Source organism: Cyprinus carpio, chromosome A9, assembly GCF_018340385.1.
Source record: "Cyprinus carpio isolate SPL01 chromosome A9, ASM1834038v1, whole genome shotgun sequence".
Lineage (NCBI taxonomy): Eukaryota > Metazoa > Chordata > Actinopteri > Cypriniformes > Cyprinidae > Cyprinus > Cyprinus carpio.
The window spans coordinates 10,389,321-10,411,813 of NC_056580.1; the positions used below are offsets into that span (position 1 = coordinate 10,389,321).

At 38.1% G+C, this 22,493-nt stretch overlaps 2 protein-coding genes across 2 annotated transcripts; both read left to right on the plus strand.

Moving 5' to 3' along the window:
• The first annotated feature begins 10,639 nt into the window (after nucleotides 1-10,639).
• On the plus strand, nucleotides 10,640-13,489 carry fzd7a (frizzled class receptor 7a). Its single transcript, XM_042763435.1, has one exon. It carries the CDS (start codon nucleotides 11,160-11,162, stop codon nucleotides 12,819-12,821), a length of 1,662 nt encoding a protein of 553 aa, XP_042619369.1. The 5' UTR covers nucleotides 10,640-11,159; the 3' UTR covers nucleotides 12,822-13,489.
• An 80-nt stretch (nucleotides 13,490-13,569) lies between these two features.
• Nucleotides 13,570-21,923, plus strand: LOC122146095. Its single transcript, XM_042763436.1, has 8 exons — nucleotides 13,570-15,418; nucleotides 15,878-16,011; nucleotides 16,122-16,391; nucleotides 19,337-19,451; nucleotides 20,111-20,251; nucleotides 20,669-20,859; nucleotides 21,221-21,407; nucleotides 21,528-21,923. The coding sequence occupies exons 2-8, from the start codon at nucleotides 15,910-15,912 to the stop codon at nucleotides 21,761-21,763; spliced, it is 1,242 nt and encodes a 413-aa protein (XP_042619370.1). The 5' UTR covers nucleotides 13,570-15,418; nucleotides 15,878-15,909; the 3' UTR covers nucleotides 21,764-21,923.
• The last annotated feature ends 570 nt before the right edge of the window (nucleotides 21,924-22,493 follow it).

A 22,493-nucleotide genomic window follows, 5' to 3' on the forward strand; every position in this document is an offset into this window, starting at 1 on the left:
GCTCAAACAGCACTGAGGTTTCGGCACGGGGGCTATGCGGGCTAAAGTTCAACATGGTTTTCTATCATGGTATTTTACCTGTGGCAAGCGGAAGCAAAGCAATTCCGGTCCCTGTTTTCGAGCACATGAAGCGTTCATCTCCCTGCAGCGATGAAAAAGTTTTTGTCTTGCTTCTGTTTTGGTCACTTTATTTCCCCTCGACATCCTGTTGAAGTCCGTTTGAGATGTTTAGCTGTGTCCGCCATTGTTGACAATCATACGGTCCAAACTTTTTTTTTTTTTTCTAACAATCTTACAACAGCCACTTTTATTTTACTTTACTGGCAAAAAAAGGCATCAAACTGTAAAATGTTTTAACACTAACTGGTACATTTATTTTATTTTTAAGTGGGCATAAAAAAATAATTCACCCTGTTTGCCCAACTCATTTTCTAAATGCATGTATATATCCTATTGTGAAAAGATTCTTTATTGTGTGTGTGCTTTTTTTTTTTTTTTTTTGACATCCCAATTATGTAGTTCATTTACATTTAACCCCATTTTCAAATTCAACGCCCATGTCTCAAAATTCAAATCAACAACCTATATATCCAAACAACATATTGGCAAGTCCCCCTCCTACAGTTTTCCTTGTTTGACAATCCATTACACTGTCGCTTCAGTTTCATCACAACTTTAAAGAGTATAAGACCCCAGGGCATATACAATGTATACATTATAGTTACAGTTTATCCTACTTTGCATGTAATGGACAGTAGTCCCACATCCACTTCCAAGATCCCTTGGAAGTTTGGAGCAAAACAAACCCCCATGACAGCCATACAGGAAAGTGTGGAGTGCTTAGAGAAGAGCAGTTAGAACAGAAGAAAGAGTCAAAGAAAGAGAATCTGAAATTAAATAAAACATGAACCGAGAGGGTACCTGTCCAGAATATAGATGTCTTTCCCCTGCCTTTTACCTGTCTGAAGGACTTAAAAAGCTTATTGAGGTTATAAGCCCCCTTACTCTCTGGGGTCTGGCCCTCCCTGCATGATCCACTATCCTGTGATATTAACCATTCCCTCATCCATCCACATCATTCAGCTTATCTTCTACCTTTCCTATAGCATCCCCTCTTCCTCATTCATCTGAAAGGTCAAGTGTCTTCCCCGTGAATAAAGTGGATGATGATGTTTGGAATGAAAAGAATACCAAGGTCACCAGGACTGAGAGACTTTTAAATTCTAGTTTAATTCCAGGAATTGAAATGTGCAGGATTCAGAAGATGAAAATAAACTGAAATTCTTGTAACTGTAATTTTAACTAAATGCACAGTTTGTCAAGATAAAACTATGTTGTCTTGGCAAAGCTTTGTTTTAAAAGATTTAAAATAGTTAAAAAAGCTTTGAAGTTCAGACAGATTAATAAACAGATGGACAGACAAACAAGGATAGATAGATAGATAGATAGATAGATAGATAGATAGATAGACAGACAGACAGACAGACAGACAGACAGACAGACAGAAAGACAGACTATTTTGAAAGTTTGAATTTGTGGTAGTATCTGACCCCGTTTCTGTGTTTAAAGGGTTGTGCACTGTTACTGGGATCTGTCAGCACAGAGGACACACACACACACACACACACACTGTTAGTCACAGTAGAACACAGCCAGAGGGGTCGTAGCTGCACTCCAGCTCTCCTGGGGCTAATTACTATAAGCATGACTTCAGCCTCAGGGAATATTTAGCTCAACGAATGCTCCATTTAAACACACAGAACTATCTATCGCTATCACACACACTTGCATGTAATATTCAAATTCCATAGCACTTTAATTCTTATAATGAAAGTCCACATACATGCACAACTCAGCAGCCATCACAACAGCATCTCCCAAGCTGCTTAAGCTGTATGAAACAGCACCATGTGGTCTGTAATGAATGCAGCAGAAAATGAATCAGCCCCATGCTCACCAGCTCACCCCACAGGCCTCATCCCTTTATCCTGCTTGTAGCTGCAGACTTTTGTCTGGAAGCGTTAATATCCCTGACTGTGCAGCGCTAACCTCAGTAGTCCAGCTGTGAGGGGATCAATACCGTACCCCAGTTCTGCTCTAGGTTATGTAAACGCTTCTTGAACTTTACAGTAAAAACACCAGGCTCCATCCCTGAGCTCCACTAAATGTTTTTCTTAAAAGTCAACTATCTGACAAGGTGAGGCGGCATCCAAAAGTCTGGGTTGGCGCTGCTGTGATCAGCTGGAAACATTGATTTTATGTCAAGCTAAGAGCCAAACCTGCCAGGCACAGTTGGACTGGCTGCCTCCTTCAAGTTGAACTCTCCTAGCTGCCCGCTTGGCTGTTTGTTTAAAGAGGCTGATCGATACAGACACCCCTTAGCATCACCGCAACACAAACAGTGTCAGATCAACCACATAACTCTTTCACAAGAGCTCCACATCTCTCCGAATGTGTTACAGGGTGATCTCATTAGTATTCACATACTGTAGATATACGTATGTAATGTTTACACATACATTTTTGCATGTTTGGTCAGAGAAACTTTAAAGATCAGATAACTTTAAAAGTTTCTAAAATATATTGAAACAACCAGAACCAGTGATGTCCCTGTCACTTTAATTTCACCAACAAATCCCTTCTTGTAGCATGATCAAGTATCAAGAATTCAAGATCAACTTATGTTTTATTACACAGGTATTTCAAACCTGTCCCCGAGGTTTGTCCATAAAGTTTTATATATATATATATATATATATATATATGCAGATTAGGGCTACTAAAAAGTCATTTGCTTATATTTTTAGGTAAATACATTATATAATATTCTACAGTGTTAAATATATTTACATTTACTGTTTATATGACTAAATTTAGCCTTTATAATTATAATGTAATATGTAATGTAAAAATGTAATTTTAAAAAAGCTATGTTAATGTTAATGTTACTACATTAAAAATAATTTGACAAAATTTATAGTAAATTATGATGAAATGAAGCATTCAATAAATTCAAAATGCCATAAACCTCAAATATTCCTAAATATTTTATTAATTTAAAGGTGTTTATTAAAGAATGTATGTTTCAGATATTGTAAATATGTTTGTATTGTAAACATTCTATGCAAATGCAAAGCTAGTGTGTGCTAAAACGTTTCTATGCAAAGCTTGTGTGTGCTAAACCACACAAATACACTCTACACATTTGTGCACACTGAGGAAATGTGTAAAAAATAAATAAAGTTTTATTAAATTTGAAAATGTTTAATGTGACATGATGACAACCTCACTATTATATAAAAAAAAATGGATAAGTTAGTATAAATTCTTTAAGGTAACAATTACACATTACCAGAGTATGTAGGAATACATTTGAATACTAAAGAGATCACATTTGCTATCTGTGTAAAAGCACAGAGAAAGACAGCAGCACACACAATGTGGTTTGAGATATAATTGAGATAAGTTCTTCTCTACAACCCCCCTCCACAGATGAAAAAATGTGTGGAGCAGCTGTTTCCTACAGACCCTTGATTCAACTTGGCTTCTGCAGCTGTCAGGGTTCAAGGGACGATATTTACCCTTATAGCAGTATAGTACAACCAATTCATTGTTTCATCACATGTTCTTCTGCACTGAAAGACTCTCGCCAGAGACCTGATCGAGTGAAATGAATTTAAAAATCCAGGTGCTTCAATAAGACAGCATCAAACAGTAACACACAGCTCATACAGGCTACACTCCTTTTCCTGAAGTCATAAACAGAGGAAGGTCCCCTCCTGCTAAAGTGCAGCACATATTGAGAGCCTGTACTCCCAGCCGTCCAGTGGGTCGCTCTGTTTATTAATCCTGTGTTAGAATGCCACTTTCAAACAGCACAGAGCTCCCAGAGGTGCCCTGGCCTTGCTTTTTTTTCTGACATGTGATAAACACAAGATGGCAGCCCACACCCCAGTTGGTTTACATAAGACTGTTAAAACATCCCTCCGCCTCTTGCCCTCTACACCGGCAGCACGTACCCTTCCCAGCACAACTCCACCAGCCAGAAACAGCCTGCTTGCTCATTTGCCAGCAGACCATATACGCATGGTGTATTTGTGCTGCATAAATCATCCTTTCATCGCACAGTTTCTCCTGGCGGACATGTTTTTTTTCCAGGTTTGTGGAGGTAGCATACCTCTGCCCTGTACTGTAGCAGCTCTGTAAACCACTGACGGATCCAGTCCAGCTGGCTGGGTGAGCAGCCCTCTCCCTGACATTCTCGCCCTCTTCTAGTCCTCTCCAGGCAGGCTGACGGGCCCTATAGCCCTCCCCTACCACGTCTGCTGACCAAAAACAGCCTCTTTTTTATTCATCTCTTTGTTCACTCAGTGAGTCATTGAAATTAAAACCTCTGTGGAAGAGTACACTTTCATGATGGTTTCTTAACACACTTAAGTACACTTTTTAAAAGTGCACTTTGTGATAATGTCAAATTAAAAGTTTACTTTAAAGTATATTTGTATTTTTGACTTATTTGTGTTGACCAACCTACTGAAGCACATGTAAAATACATGATTATAATCTTCACTGTAGTGTGTTATTTGATATTACATTTAGAGCTGATATATTTTAAATGTATTTAATTATAAATACATGACATAAAAGTATATTTATTTTACCATAACTCTTGTCATTCAGCGGCAGTACACAATAGAAGTAATTATGAAAGTCCAACTTGTGAATTAAGCATTCTTAATTTGAGTTAATTGCATTTTATATGAATTTAAACTATAATACAATTACACTTAATTGTAAATAATATGTAAAAAGCATTAAAAATATCCAAAAGAATTACAAGCATTAGACAAGGGTAATGCCACAGCTGCAGAGAATATAAAGCATCCACACAAATATGTTTATGTATTTAATTATAATTTGTAGAAAATTTGTGCCCAGAAATTCTTAAGGGGAAAAAAAATTAAAGCTGGTTTTAAATGGGTTTTGTACACTGTTGGTCAGACTGGGAAACCAACGCCAACTTGGCCACATGAAGACCAGTAGGTAGCTAAGACCGGCAAAATTCCTTAGGCTGGTTTTAGTTAGTTTTGCAGGAGATAAATTATTTTAATTTTTGCATTTTTTAATCTAAATATGTGAAAATATAGTCTGTAGTATAATTATCATTAGCTTCACATAATAAGATGTCTCCAGCAGTCTATAGTATGTCCCCTTTTAGATAGTAGGTTTACAGCCTGTAAACCGCTCCTTTCAATCTCGCCTTTGATGAGCCTATGATTCTCTAAGTTGTTTCCCCTAAAATGTATATTGCCAGACGGCTGTGTTTAGGTTAACGGTATATTGTGTTTATGCACTGAGTACATCTTCCACTGTAGAAAAAAGAGAAAATCTTGGAGGACAGACGCCTGCACTCTGACAGCTGGCCACTTGAGTTTTACAAATGACAGACAACTCCATCAGTGGAAACTTTCAGAAGTATGTCGACCAGAACAGGAGGGGGGAAAACTGTGCATGGGGTCAGAAGGAACACACAAAGAAAAAGCAGAAGAAAAGAGTGAAAGATAAGACGAAACCTGTAAACTCACAAAACATACATAAACATGTCAAAAATGGAGTTTATGAGTAAATTGTGTTTATGCCACTAAACTGTGTGGCAATAAAACATCTTAAGCATCACATTCTGGTGCAGTTAGGGTGTGGATATCTGTCATGAAGTCCTGTGGAGGCAGCCTGGAGCTCTGTTTCCGTAACACAGTGTGATGTTCAGTAAGCTGGATGATCAGAGGGCTAAACCAAAGCTTTCCTCCCTTTTCCCGTCCCCTGTGACAGCAGTACACGGAAAGATGGAGAGGGACTGAGCTATTGGCACAAAGATTAAATGAGGGAGTTTTAACTGCTAATTAATTGCAGGTCCAGCTCACACACACACACACACAAGCAAACACCCTAAAAATTCTCTCACATGCAACTACACAAGTTATTTCTCTCACACACACATATCTCACACACAGAAACAGACATTCAAAAGCTTAGTGTATAAGTGACACATTTTAAAAGGAATTACAAATATTATGAGCTAGCTCTCCACATATTCTGTCCTAGTTATGCCTTTATATGTTACATTTCTGACAGCAGAGATATAGCACGGACATCGTGTTGTTTATTGATGCTTTTAAGCCTTTAATTGAATAAAAAGTGACCTTTTTTCTTGACAAATCCAGAAAAAAAATTTCACAGCACATTCAACAATTACAATGAATATGAATATAAACTATAACACACACTTTTAAGTGTCCAAAAGAATTCCATTCCATTTGCACTAGTATATTATTTTAAAGTATATTATTTAAATAGCTGTATACTGAGAAATAACTATATAAACTGGAAAGTAGTAAATCTACTAACAGATGCATTGTTTGAAATAAATTGGGGGTAATCTGCATACATATGTTTGTGTATGCATTTAACTATAATTTGAAGAAAAACCTGTCCCCAGAAGCTGTGCCCATTTTGCACCGTGGATGTCATGTTTCTCTGGAGAGGCCGCATTAACCCCTTCCACATTACACTGGGCACTATTATCTAAGATGAATAAGCATCCTGTCATTTATGATTTAGTGCCTGCAGCCTATCCCCAGGCAATGCTCAAGAGTCCAGCGTAACCTGCATTTCCTGTGGCTCTCACTCTCTTTCTGCCTTTCTCTGTCTCGCTCTCTCTCTCTTATGACTATCTTCATTCATTCCTTCGGCAGACACCATCCCTTCATCTGCTGCCTGCACCTCTCCCAGTGCATGAGAGCCACTGTCATAGGCAGACTTGCCTGGGGCTTTTTAAATATGTATGTAAATCATGATACTCTCTCTAGCACACAATCAAGGACATTTATATGGAGCTGAATGCTGTGGCATCCTGCAGGTCCAGACAGACATAATCAGGGTATAAAACAGAGTTGTATTTTCTGTCGTACATTTACGCTATTCATTTAGACAAGAGCTAACATTACCTCAAACATGAAAGTGTTGAGTAGTGTTAATATACAGGCACCACCCAGGCAGATATCTGAGTATATGACTCTGTAAGCGGGTTTTCCCACAGGGAAAATCTCCACTGAAGACTTCCAGAGCGCCAGAGCTTTACAGACTGACACGGTAGCTAAATGACCACAGTGATATACACTTGGCCCGGGACGATGCGGCTCAAAGCGCTCACTGACCATCCTTAAGCGTTTTATTTGGCTTGCATGTGTATGCAGTGTTGAGTTATCTGCCACAGTCCTCAGTAAGTTAACGTTGGTGCCAGACTACGGGAAACCGGGGGCTTGACCAAATCAAAACAGACTCACCTGCAAATTTACGGACCTGCTACTGAAAGAGCTGAATGGCCGAATGGGAGGGATTTTATGCTTGTGCTATTCAATTTGGCAAAAAGCTTTTTCTTTTATTTTTATTTTTTTATTTAATTTTCTTTTTCTGTAATTAATATTATTTAAAAAAAAGGGAGAAATGCGAAAGACTAAAACCATTGCATAAGTTCAGAAAAGTGATAATATTTAGGGGGGAAAAAGCATGAAGAATGTGTATGATAAAAACATTTCTGGGACAGCAAATCCAGCATGGTGTAATGAGATTTCCTCATGTACAGAACATCCTAAATCATGAGGCTTTGATGGGGTGAGCATCAATAGATCCATGGAACAAACTGTCAAAGAAACTGCACATAATCTAGAAAACATGTTGTCCAAAATATAAGTGATTAAAACATAACACCAATGGGAGGAAATATTCTTGGAAAACTAACAATGGATTTCCAGAATTTCCTGGAAACTTACAATTAGTTTTCTGCAGGGTCATGCCAGAGATGTTTCACTTTCAATCTTGTAGTTTGTAGTTTTTGTCTCAAGGGTTGAGTGAATGCTGACGGGTGTGTCTGTCTGAGCGACTCCCTCTGGAAATAAACCTCTCTTAAACCATCGCTGATTATTACTAAAAACATATTATTTAGTTGCTTGACTGACCTATGGGGGAAGTCGTGGCCTAATGGTTAGAGAGTTTGACTCCTAACCCTAAGGTTGTGGGTTCGAGTCTCAGGCTGGCAAAATACCACGACTGAGGTGCCCTTGAGCAAGGCACCGAACCCCCAACTGCTCCCCGGGCGCTGCAGCATAAATGGCTGCTCAAAGCAGTAAAAGTAATATTAAACTGGAAAGTAACAGAATAAATGATGCAAACTTCAAAACTGAGGCAAATCCAAATTCTGCTGTAAAGCATGTGTAGCAAGATAATGAAGAATCCTTTAGTGCGTTCAGTATTGATTCAGTTCAGTGCAATAACTGTGTTACGTTCATTATGATAATATATTTGTGTGTTTGTAGATAATCTAATTAACAATTTTATTTGAAGTAATTTGTTAACAAACTAAAAAAACACATACATTAAGCTTTATTTTATACACTGTATTTTTATGCTCATCTCAGGTGTCACTCAACAAAATAACGTAGAGACATGCAGAGCTCTAACTGGGCCTATTAAACACAGAAAGAACAATAAATATTGACACACTGAAAGCAGTGGACTGATTTTTTGTCAGGATGATTAAAGGTCAAATTCAATTAAGCCATAAAATAAGTATGATCAACAGTTTAATAAAGCTACTACTCAAAGCACAGATGAATATGATTGGAGAGTTGTGAGCTAAGAGCTTCAATTTACATCATGTCAAAGAATTTTCACCAGATTGTGTAGTTTATTCCACTACATGCCACCCGTATTTCCTTCTTTACCACCGTCTACTTTCTCTCTTCAGTAGGCGAAGTGTAAAATGTGGAGCTGAGCAGTGCGAGAGCTAATAAGGTCCAGTGGGAAACCACAAACATTAATGAAGTCTACTAAAAACTCATATGAACTTCTCAAACTGGTCTAATCGTCTGTACTAAATAATTTATTTTTGACATCTCTCAATCCATCCATACCAACATATCATACCATTTCTTAAAATCTTTTCATATTACAAACAGACACATAGTCACATAGTCTGCTTTAATGCTGTTCCTACTTTTGTTGGTCCTACTAAGGTGCATTAAAAACAAAATTATGTACATAATAAATCACTCTTACAGAGTAGCATTACATTTTCAACCAAATTCAGTTCTCAAAATCAAATAGGAACAAGAATCACGAACTATAAATTCATGCTGTATTTTATCACTTAAACAACATCAGAACAACTTACCGGATGTATTTTTCAACCCTAGCAACTATGATCTAATGAGCCAGAGAAATATACTCTTAAGAAACCATCAGTCAAAGTTTTAAGTTACATGTCTCTCGAAAGATGAAGTGCGTGTATATGCTCAGTGATCAAACATGGGCTGCTGTAGAGCTACGGTGAGCACCAGAATAAGCGTGCCATAGCGCTCATTTCTGAGGCAGCAGCTTTGGGCTCTGTGTGATTGATGTTGAGGTCCATAGAGCAGATCATCTCCCTCAGCCCTCACATTAACATACCGAGTAACAGGCATATAGCTGCAAAGCTCAGATCTATTTTTAAAACACACTCCAGCAGTGAGAAGAAGATTTTTTATTTATGATTAAGAATAAGTTATTCAATAAGCCAATAGCTCTGGCTATCGCTGATCTCTGACAGTTATTAATTAATTGGTTTATAACTGTAACAAGGTGTGATTTTTTTTGCATTTTTGGCACCACTGAAACTGTGTTTGGTTTAGCAATGATTTGTTTTCCTCTTTAAATCTGGACCTTAATCAATACCACAGAATTTTTCAGACAGGCTGCATGTAGTTTTTCCCTTAATCTCTTTCTTACATACACTTCATGTACATTTAATTTTCTGCATTCTTTGCCCTTAAGTAGCCCAAATTGTTTAGCTGATGCCAACCCACCCCCCACCATGTGTTTAAATAATTCAGATGAAAGTGATCAAAATATTTACCCGCTTTCTAGCAGGTTAATCACACTGGCCTGAACTGAGGGTGTGAAGTGTTTCATTGGGTGTGTGTGTGTTTCACTAGATTAACATTTAAATTGTAAATGTTACCTTTTCAAACATGTTGATACTGCAGTAAAAAATTGCAGATATTAAGAAAATAGATCTGGAAAGAGTTATGTACTCATGATTTTTTTTTATTTTTAATTTTTTTTTTTAGCTTAGCTTTTTCCACATGGATTTAGCACTTATTTAGTTGTGTGATTGTAACAAGAAATCCAGTCAGATAAAAGTGTGTCTGCATTTTGTATACTGACTCAGTGTTGCCAAACTGTGATATGTAAATCAATATGCATATGTTTTAATTGTTAATGTGACAACATACATAATTATCATTTGAAGGATTTTATAAAACAAAAGCTGGGTTTGAATTGAGAAACCAAATTTGACTGAGTATAAATCACGTTAAAGGTTTTGCATGCCCGGTGAATTACTACACTTTCAAGAACCAGCCTATGGATATTTTTCCTTTCGTTCTATAGGAAAGTTTCTGATAGCTGAAACCTTCCACAATAATTACATCCAATGACCAATCAAAAGCAAGACGCAAAGGAAAACAAACCCTGTGATTGGTCTAAACCGCTACTGGTTTCAAGGCGCCCCGCATAGAGGGCCAGTGAATCTGAATGACGGGTGTGTAGAAACCGACGGCACATTATTGTATGTGCGCCTCACTTGCGCTCGAGCCTTCAGTCAGTGAGAAGCGCGTCTACTGAGCGCACGCGAGACAAGCGAGGAAAGCGCCCTCTGCTCAAGATATCCGACTCAAGTTTTCCAGCAGCTACACGACTCTGAAATGCAGCTCTAAAGTCATTGGATACACAGACTTACACGCAGGATTTGGAGAGCAGGTTGGAAAACTTTGAATAACAGTCGGAAGATTCTCTCACAAGCATTGAAGAAGAAAAAAGAAAACGATGCGCTCATTGTGGATCTAGTTTGGATGTCTTTTCGCACTTGGTGACTTTTTGTCAGGGTTTTCTTCCCGAATCCACTCGTTTGCCTAACATGATTGCTTTTAGACCACGAGTGTCGTGACAGGAGCTCAAACGAGGAGTTTTCGTTTGTTTAAACGCATTACTGGTCACACAGAAACTTTTTCTCGGAGCAGCCACAACCTAATTTCCGAATCACCTAAATAACGGCTCTCCTCAAAATGCAACACTGTTGCGGGATTACTCGATATTTTCTTCTATTTCTCACCCTGGCCCTGCAGCCGTCCGGCGGCCAGTATCATGGAGAGAAGGGCATCTCCATTCCCGAGCACGGATTCTGCCAGCCCATATCCATACCTCTCTGCACGGACATCGCCTACAATCAGACCATCATGCCGAACCTTTTGGGTCACACCAATCAGGAGGACGCCGGGCTGGAGGTGCACCAGTTCTACCCCCTGGTGAAAGTGCAGTGCTCCATGGACCTTAAGTTCTTCCTCTGCTCCATGTACGCGCCGGTTTGCACGGTGCTCGAGCAAGCCATCCCGCCGTGTCGCTCCCTGTGCGAGCGCGCGAGACAAGGCTGCGAGGCCCTTATGAACAAGTTCGGCTTCCAGTGGCCCGAGCGACTGCGCTGCGAGAATTTCCCGGTGCACGGCGCGGGGGAGATCTGCGTGGGTCAGAACACCTCGGACGCGGGAAGCCCGACCTCAAATCCGACGCCCTACGTCCCAGAACTGATCACATTACAGCCGAGCGTGGTCAGACCCAGCCAGCAGTTCACATGTCCGCTGCAGCTCAAAGTGCCCACTTATCTCAAGTACCACTTCATGGGCGAAAAGGACTGCGGGGCGCCATGTGAGCCCACTAGACCCAACGGGCTGATGTATTTTAGAGAGGAAGAGGTCAAATTTGGCCGGCTCTGGGTGGGCATTTGGTCCATTTTGTGCTGTGTTAGTACACTGTTCACCGTTCTCACGTACTTAGTGGACATGAGGCGGTTTCGTTACCCGGAGAGGCCCATCATCTTCCTCTCCGGGTGTTACTTCATGGTGGCTGTTGCTTACGCGGCTGGCTTTTTCCTTGAAGACAAAGTCGTTTGCATTGACAAGTTCAACGATGATGGTTACAAGACCGTCGCGCAGGGCACGAAAAAAGAGGGCTGCACTATCCTCTTCATGATTCTCTATTTCTTCGGCATGGCAAGTTCAATCTGGTGGGTCATTCTGTCCCTCACGTGGTTCCTCTCAGCGGGAATGAAGTGGGGTCATGAAGCCATTGAGGCCAACTCTCAGTATTTCCACCTGGCCGCTTGGGCTGTCCCAGCGGTTAAGACCATTACCATCCTCGCCATGGGCCAAGTGGATGGTGACATTCTCACCGGGGTGTGCTACGTTGGCATCTACAGCGTGGACTCGCTGCGTGGCTTCGTCCTGGCGCCCCTCTTCGTCTACCTCTTCATCGGCACCTCGTTCCTCCTGGCAGGCTTCGTGTCGCTTTTCCGCATCAGAACCATCATGAAGCACGACGGCACCAAGACGGAGAAGCTGGAGAAGCTGATGGTGCGCATCGGCGTGTTCAGCGTGCTCTACACGGTTCCCGCTACCATCGTGATCGCGTGCTACTTCTACGAGCAGGCTTTCCGCGAGCAGTGGGAGAAGACCTGGCACATGCAAACGTGCAAGCGATTCGCTGTCCCTTGCCCAGTCAATAACTTCGCTCCCATGTCTCCAGACTTCACCGTATTCATGATAAAGTATCTGATGACCATGATCGTGGGAATCACCTCTGGATTTTGGATATGGTCTGGGAAAACACTGCAGTCGTGGCGCAGGTTTTATAAAAGGCTCAGCAATAGCAACCAAGGCGAGACGACGGTATGAAAAAAGAGCGAGTCCTGATAATTTCGGTCAGGCTTTGACCATGCAACTTTTCTCTGAGATGATGTCTCGAGCGGAGACATGGCGAACTGTTACGCGAAAAGAGACTTGTGGAGTGAGGTTTGTGGACACTACTGTGTGCCTAGACGTTTCCAGAGTGGAAACAGACCATCAAGAACAGTGTTATCGGCCTGAGTCTGTTTAAACATTGGTTTTTCTCATATAGGCTATCTGTATGTGAAAAAGACTATTTCTGTGCACCACGATATCATTTGCAGATGTGATCTCTGTAGACAGTACTGAATGATTTGCGCAACGCTCACAGTTCTGTACCTGAAAATATTGGACGCAATTTGCCTTATACACATGTACCTTCCCTTGTTTTAACTGGGGACTTGTATGACTTTCGCAGCGCTCCGTCGACAATCATGCATACATTGGCACACATGGACCGTCAAGTACGCATTAGGATTGGGATACTTATATGCATGTGTACAGCTGTGAATTTATGCAAGCACCCTTTAAACGATGTAACGTGTAAATAATCACATTTTCTGAAAGAATATATGTATTTATGAAAATAATCTTGCTGTTTTTACTTGATTTTTTAAATTTGGTAAGAGACCTTTGTATCTGTACAGTGTCGCTGAATAAAATGATTAGATTTTTAACGGACTCATTTTACTTTACAAATGGCATTACAGTGTTTTCTACAAAATCTTTATCATTTTATATATATATATATAGAAAACAAAGACATAAATACGTAAATCACGCAATGCTCTGTTAAAATTTTAAGCAAATCATAAAGAGCCCAGTGACTATTTTGTTGAGCCAAATGCGATATTACAGTCCTGGCTTGTAAAAGGAAAATTACATTGCTAATGGCGCCACCCACAGGCGACTTATGTTGAGAACACTTGATTATAAGCGGAGTTGACTTTACAGTCTTAGGAATGAACTGTAAGACCAAGTTTCAAGATTCGCAACGAAAGATATGTTATATTTTATTTTTAAGCATACGTTTAGTTCATAATCACATGTTGTACATAATTAATCTCCTGTAGCCTACTACTGGAGAGCTTTAATATATTTAAACGCACTGCTTTGTTACAGCCTTAAAAAATATACAATAGAAATGTGCATGCTGCAAAGGAAAATGAATCAACACACTATATTACATTATATTATTAGATTATATTGTGAGTACAATAGAATACATATTTAATTTCATGAATTGCATTCTGTAACAATGATTATGTTGTAAGCTGTGTACACACAAAGCAAAAATGTATCTTTAAGATGTTTAATAACTAACAGCTGATTAATACAGAAGTTGATACAAAATACATGTTATATTATATTATGCCAAAAGTGACTGAAATAAACTGTAAATAGGATGCTTACTGCTGAAATAGTATCCCTAAGTTTAACATTTCGTTTTACAGAACTTGTTACAGCTTCAATACTCTAAAAAGGATAATGCATAAAACATAAATAACTGAATAAAAACATAAATCATGAATTTTTAATTATTTCAATTTGGGCCAAAAATGATATAAAGCTCATAAAGATCAAAATGATATAAAAGATGACAATTGGAGGTTTGATCATCATTACAATACTCAACACAGACTTAAAGGTTCAGAAAAAGCAAGAGCTCAGTCCAGAGGGTGTATGCAGGTTAAGTATCCTAACATTTCGCCTCATCAGCCTATTAAGCCCTACAGGTGGCCTGACTAGGGTTCTGTTCACCATCAAAAAGTATGATCTCACAGAGCAATAAAATGATTCACCGCGTAACTCAAGGCACATGGAGATGTGGTTGAAGAGGCTAGTGTTGTGGTGCAGGTTGAATAAGTCTTCCCTCTACAGTAAACTGAAGCTCAGTGTAAACCTCCAACCTCTTGGATATCAGAGTATAGTAAAGCACAGGAGCTGGTAAACCAATGTACTGTCCCTAAAATGTGATTGTTATCTGTGCCAGACACAACAACACCTGCTGTCATACATCACTCCCAGCGTATTTTTTTATTTAGTTATTTTTGTTTTGTTTTGTGGCTAAACTGTCACGGTATCCTCTCGCATTATTCAAGGACTTCCTGCAAGTCTTTAGCGGTAAGCTTGAATAATTTCTCCTGTCTATTTGATTGATGCAGGGGCTTTATGTGAAGGAAGGAAAAGTCTACTTCTTGTGGCGCAGTCAATAACACTAATTAAAGATGTGCTATCTTGGGCATATGACAGGACATGTTGTGCAGGAGACCCAGTGCAGGTTATTCACAAAAGCTGTGAGCTGTCGTCTTCCTTTTGTTTGTATTTTAGGACGGCTTTAACTAAGGTAGTCAGAGTTGCTGGCCTGACCAGGAGGGGTAATTGCTTGGTTGCAACCAAGGCAACAAGAAAACAGTTCTCAGTCGAGGAGCTGTGGAGAGCCTGGCAACTGCAAAGCTCAGTAAACACAGACATTCGTAACATGGGTCGAAATGATTCTGTAGCATGTAAAAGCAGCGGGCGGGGATGCTGAACGAATACTCAAATGCATTCTGAATTACAGAGAAATGGTCGCTGAGGAAAGGGGAGCTGGGCCACAAACTGAGGTACGAGAACAAAAGTGAGAAAAAAAACGTCTGACTCTGAAAAAGTTATTGTTTAAAAAAAAATAAAAAAAACCTTTACGCTTTATCTGAAACCTAAATGACCTAAATGTTCAGAAAGGGGAGTTTTGCAATAAAAAAAAAAAAAAACATTTTGAGTTCCCCAAAATAACCTTTCATTGAACAGTTCTTAAAAGAACCATTTTTTTCTGTGTGAAGAACGTTTTAATAATCGGAGGTACTTTTTCCATTATAAAGAACCTGAATGGAAAGTTTCCATGAATGTTAAAAGCTCTTTGTGGAACCACAGATGCCAATAAAGAAACTTAATTTTTAAGAGTGAGATTTATGGTTGCTATACACTATCAATATTCCAGATTAAAAAGACCTTTGATGTGATTTTAAAAACATGCTGTTCAGTACATGATAAAGACACAGTCATGATAGGATTATCTTTTGCAGCATTGATTCAGAGGAACATTATCAACTCCACAATGAAAGATTTTGTCCTGTCATTGCTGAGTCGTGGGTATGGCCAAATTGTGCCAAATGAAGACGGTCATGATGGAAGACTGGAGGTCTATTTTGAACCACAGGTAAATATTTCTATATGTCTATATAAGACCAGTTTCAATGAGTCAAAGAAAATGTTTTATCCGAATGGTCTTCCACACAGTCAATTGAAACATGATCTTTTCTTAACTAGGATTACTTCAACTGGAAATCCCAGCCTCCACTGCTGCGTCTTACCAGCAGTGGCCGTATTTTTGGAGGACTCGAGCCTGCGCCTCCGAAAACCTACAGTACAAGGAGAGGGCCTCTTATTCTGTATTCAGAGGACCTTGCACTGGCATACCGATCTGGCCAGGTTAACAGGAAGAGAAAGGCTCCAAGCTGCCCAAAACAGGAAGCTGAGAAGCAGCTGCACACACTGCAAGACCTGACTGGAGCAATTTTGGCTTTTGGAAAAAGGAAGGTAAATCTGAGTAGAAGAATGAATAAAAAAAGTTCTATACCAATTCTACACTATTACCCTTGTGAAAAAAGTACACTTACAAACACACACACTAAAAAAAAATTATTTACATATAAAATACAATAAAACAAGAAAATATACTCATGTGCAAGCTGAATTTAATGTTTTCATGTTAATTGCAATTAAATTAAAATGTATTATAGTTCAAAAACTTTAAAGTGCTTTTTCAAGTAGGAGTCAAGTACGTAATATTATATTTATATACATTTATTGTCTTTTAAATCTGGTTAAATAAGCATTAAAAGTAAACTAAAATAGTATGTCATTTTTATTGAAATCAAAAATTATAATCAAGTACTTTAAATTTGCATAAATGTAAGTGGATAAGTGGATTTTTTTAAATATGACTAAAGAATAATAAAATGATTAAAATAAACTTTAAAGTGAAACTTTAGGTAACATTTTAGATTAGAAACGTTTGTTATGATGCATATTACCAGCATATTGACTGTTAATTAGTACTAATAGAGCACATTATTTTATCTGCAAGTTTTATTTTAAATAAATATTTAGTGGTTGTTCCACAAAATAATGTTGTTACTCTTGATGTTTATGCAGAGGTTGTGAAGTTCTGGAAACATCATTCATTACTTGACTTAATGGTCAAGTTTAAATAACATTAGATATTGAAAAGACTGCTGAACCGAACAGTCATCTGATTAATGTATCAGTTAACATACACGTACGTGACCGAGTACTGCATGAAACGGTTCCTTATCTGTCAAATTTCTTCAGTTAAGAGGCCCAGATCAGCTACAAATGAACCATTGTGCAGATCTGCCTGAAGTTGCCTCCTGATTGCCGCAGAGCAAGAGAGGTGGGACGTAAACTTGAGGGACAGGCCAGTCCACAGTAAATCTTCCAGAATTTTACTGCCCAGAAAAGTTGAAACTCAGGTTCAGGTCAGGGTGACGGTATTAGTTTACCGGCCCTGATTGCTGCACCTCTACTCTACTGGCCGGAGAGGTAACCCCATCTTGAAGAAAAATAGGTGAAATGTAGTATGTTCATTTTACATTTCACTCCATAATCTTTCACTGAGCGCTTTAGCTGCACCTGGGCCAGGCAGATAACGCTGCCGTCAGTATGCAACAAACACACACACACATATGCGGTCAGTCCTCAAGGTGTCTTCAATTTCCACACATTCCAGGTCAATCAAACTGGTGATTTACCCATAATGTGCCGTTTGACCTCCGTGAGATGTGAGCTGCAAATCTTAATAAAGGTTTCCTGAGGGAATTTACATTACCACACGGTCTATAATCTATCCAATTCCCGTCCACCACAATCTGCTAATGCTCCACAGCCCTTGACTGTTCCCTCATTATATGCGCGTTAATCCATTCTCTCTCTGTGCCCCCAAAAATCATCTGTCGATGAGGAAAGAGATCAAAAGGATCATCGAATCAGGTGTGCATTTTGAATGAGAAAAGTAAACTCCATAGTGACTTTGTTTTTTTTTACAATGTCCAACTTCTATCATACAAACATAAACCCGCATGAACCATCAGAAGAGAACCTGCCTGAATACTCTGTGATCAACAGGAAAAGAGCAACTTCAATGACACCGAAAAATTGCTGAAGTATGTGACCGAAATGGCACCCTCTCAGGGCAAAAGGGGAATGATCCAGGTGATGAGAGCTGAATGCAGTAATCAGTGTGTTTACCTCATAGACATGAGGGTTTGGACAGGGATTTGGAGGCGTTCCAGGGAGAAGGGCCTTTGGTTGTGGGTGGCCCATGTGAAGTCTCGATCCGTCACGCTCAACTACTGCAGAATTTAAACAACACAGGTGTGCTTCAGGGACTCAGAAATGGCCGTCATAGTCATCGTCAGCAACGCTAGCTGAATTCAGACAAATAATGCTCATTATTACAGTTTTATTGATAAAGCTCAATCTAAATATATTTTTGTTTAATAATAATAACAACTTGTAAAAACTCAAAAATGTACTAAACTAAAATAAAAATGGGCAAAAGTTCATTTTAGTTTTTGTACTTCGTATTTTTTACATTTTGAAACCTTTACAATCCACCAGCTTTTTAAATACCACAATTTTGGCAGCCCTAAAACACAAAAAGTAAAACAAAACAAAATTAAAACACACAAAAAAAAAAACTAAAAAGGCAAACAATTTTTTTTTTATTAAAATGTAATTAGTAAAATTATAATAACCTTCCACAACATACAAAAACAAAATAATATTTAAAATTAGAATATTTAATCACACAAAAAAAAAACAACACACAAAAAAAAACATTTAAAAAATAAATAAATAAATATTGAAAATACACTTTAACATTAACTAAGTAAACACAAAAACACAAAAAAACAAAACAAATAATTGAAATTTATATATAAACACAACACACTGAAGTGAATATTTAAAATATATATGTATATATATTGAAAATTCACTTTAACATTAACTAAGTACACTGTGCTATATTTTTTTATGGATGTTTCTTATAGTGTATTGTAGTTTGTTTTTTTAGACTCTTTTAGGAACTGATTTCAAAGCATTGGCACCTGGTTTTTCTTTATTTTTGTTAAATGCTCAACCCAGGAGATCAAAACATTTCAGTTCTCTTATGTTCTTTTCAATCTATCACAAGGTATTGCATCCAAAAGAATTCCAGTGTGACTTCCAGCTCGACATTAACGTTTTCGTTTTCTGCTGATGTTTAATACAAAGGGGAGGCCACGTGCAGAGAAATCCATCATGCTAATAAAGACAAATTACCTTGAAAATAAGTTTGAGCAGTTTCAAAAGAGATAGTTAGAGATAATGTGGAACACGTTGGAAGAGGCCTGAAAAATCATGAAAAAAAATCTAACACGTGCTCTTTATATATGATTCTTTGTTTCCTTTTGTCAAAGGTTGGATCTCTTGCTGGTGTAACACACCCCTTATTGCCAGATAAACATGTTATACAGAACATCAACATGCATCACAGACCTGGAGAGAAGAACTATAATTCAAGCCAGGTTAAAGGTGAGACTCTTTATACACTCCGGTCAATGTTTTATATTTTTTAAAGGTATATAGAATAAAGGGCAAAAATGCTTTAACATTATCTTTCATGGTATATTTAAAGTCATATCTGTCATCATTTACTCACCCTCATGTAACAGTAAAGACATTAATAATATCACAAAAGATTTGTGTTTTAGGTAAATGCTGTTCTTTTGAACTTTCTATTCATTAATTATTCCTGAAAAAAAAAAAAAAAAAAAAGATCCAGGAGATCCAAGATCCAAAAAAAAAAAAAATCCTGTTTTCTACAACAACAACAAAATTAAGCAGCTGAAAAAGCATTGATAATAAGAAATGTTTCTTGAGCAGCAAATCAGCATATTCAAATGATTTCTGAAGGATCATGTGACTGAAAACTAGAGTAATGATGCTGAAAATACAGTTTTGCATCACAGGAATAAATTTGATTTTAAAATATATTGCAATAGTAAACAGTTGTTCTAAATTGCAATAATATTTCACAATATTACTGTTTTTACTGTATTTTTGATCAAATAAATGCAGCTTGCTGAACAGCTTTTCTTTCAAAAACCCTTTTATATCTTACAGACCCCAAACATTTGAAAAGTAATGTATTATATATCTAGCATAAAATGATATTTCTCATTGTTTTTCAGGAGAAAACACTAATCAGATCAGATACCAGCCACGTTTCCTCTGTTCCCCTCGGCCCAACAGGGCAGACCTGGGTCCTCTACCACCCATAACGGATGGTTTGGTACATGTACAAATCCAGGAGAAAACTCAGGCGGCATCAGGTAGGAGTTCTTAAAACACAAATGACACAAACGATCAGATAAACGGTGACTTTTCAAAAGCAGTTCTTGATTAGATCAGCAAATCCTGTGCAGCACAGCAATGCCAGTGAACACAATGAACAAACTCAAGATATATTACTGTGTTTGTGCCAGTGTTTAGTTCAAATCCATTCAGACGGTAAATGTTTACATCTTTAAGAAACACATATCAGATACCTGCCTCTGAATGCACTCTATTCATGCCGGGACTGAAAGCATTAAGTTTGGAAAATCCTTCCCATTGCCAACAGGAAGTAAAAACTGATTCCTAAACCATAACAACCATAAGCAGCTTCTTAAGCCTTTGCTCGTTGTGAAATATAATTGGACACACAGAATAATGATTGTCCCTAATGTCTATAATGATCTTGATTCCAGATGAACAAATGACCTTTAAGACCAAAGAACAGAAAGACCAGAAACCGAAAGAGAGAAAAAGACCAGTAAAGAGTCTCAGGATAGCAGCTGACCCATGCAGAGCTCACATGAGTCCGATTCCTGAGTCAGAACCTGCACATCAGACTGAAGATCAAACAGTGTTTCCAGCAACCAGAAAAATCACCGCTACAGTATGTTCTTCTGGCTCTTTTCCTCTCTTTTCCAACAGTGACCTGAAATTCCCTCTAACCATTTAATCGACACTGTGCTTTTGGCATCATAAGACTAGACACTTGGAAAGGTCTACTCATAAGTAAACATCTGACCTTTAACAGCATCTGATTTCATTTTCTTGGTTAATCTCTGTCACTGATGTAATATACTGCTGTTTATTTGAAGAATTCAGCTTTTGAACCTTTACAGTGAAAAACGTGGAGCAGAAACGCTAAGATGAAGTACACTTTTAAGTCCATGTGTTTTTCCAAACTATGTGACCATAACTTCAAAACTCAGCTAAAGAGCTTTTCATTATTTTGCTCTGACATATACCAGATACTCCCACATCTGATTGACCATCCCAAGGATCTAAACGGCCGTGGGAAGCACAGCCGGATGGAGAGTGGAGGTGGTGTTGGAGAGATGTGCACTCTGAGGTCAGTGTATGTGGATTCGTCTTTGGAATGCAGCCCACTCTCACGGGTCAACTACTACGGTGGACACATGGAGGGATCTCGCCAGAGTAAGACAAGAACTAAATCAGTATTTAGTGACCATTTAAAGTCCATAAAATCCAGATATGACATCCAGATACAAGCATGAAGTCATAAATCTGATGTTCTGCAAACTGTGTTTGTCTTAGTGAAACATTGCGGAGGTGAAACTCACATGAGGAGAGTAAATATAGAAACAGATCCCAGCTTCACCGTTTTCCACTTACCACCCATTAACCAGAGTCCACTGGTCAACTCAAGCTCTGACATCACTTTAACAATGGTAAGAATTCAGTATTTGGCAATGCAATCCAAAAAACCGTCTGAAGACACATTTATCTCAACCATAACCTTAAACCGATGTACTTCTTATAAACAAACCTAAAAAAATCTTCATCTCATTTTCCACTTTTAACTTCTGTGATGATAACATCTTGACAAAATTTGTCAAACATTTTCAAAATATTAGTGAAGTATGTATTGTAAGAACACCTGGGGCTCTTATTCAAGCGCAAACCTCAAAATCACTCTTTACTATAAATAAACCTGCCAAAAAATATATTTATATATATTTTTGTTCACTCTGTTCTTTACTTCTCTGCATTTTAACATCTGCTGTAATGTGATGCTGCGGATATTGTTGACTCCTGCATGATAATCACTTGTCATGTTCTTCATTTGTAAATCAGAATGGATTAAATAGTGAAATACTTTATAGCAATTTATAAGAACAGTTTTCTATTTTAATGTCATTTATTTCTGTGATGCAAAGCTGAATTTTCCGCATCATACTAATATGCTGATATTTCTTATTATCATCAATGTTAAAATTGTGATACTTTTTTTTAAAGATTTTTGATGAATAGGAAGTTCAAAAGAATAGCATTTTTTATGTAGAAATCTCTTGTAACGTTTTAAATGTTACTTTTAATCAATTTAATGTATTTTTGTTTAATAAAAGTATTAATAGTTTAAGGTAATTAATTATTTAAGTGTTTAATCGTATGCATTACATCTTATTAACCCCAAACTTTTGAAAGATACAGTGTAAATGCAGTGTTGGGGAGTAACTAGTTACATGTAATGGAGTTACGCAATTTAATTACAGAATAAAT

Bases quoted from the DNA above. Each gene is read 5' to 3' on its own strand.
- LOC122146095 (XM_042763436.1), top strand. From the start codon at position 15,910: ATGAAAGATTTTGTCCTGTCATTGCTGAGTCGTGGGTATGGCCAAATT. The intron at 16,392-19,336 runs GTAAATCTGAGT...CTTTTGTCAAAG, and splicing joins TGGCTTTTGGAAAAAGGAAG to GTTGGATCTCTTGCTGGTGT. The intron at 20,252-20,668 runs GTAGGAGTTCTT...TCTTGATTCCAG, and splicing joins GAAAACTCAGGCGGCATCAG to ATGAACAAATGACCTTTAAG.
- fzd7a (XM_042763435.1), top strand. From the start codon at position 11,160: ATGCAACACTGTTGCGGGATTACTCGATATTTTCTTCTATTTCTCACC.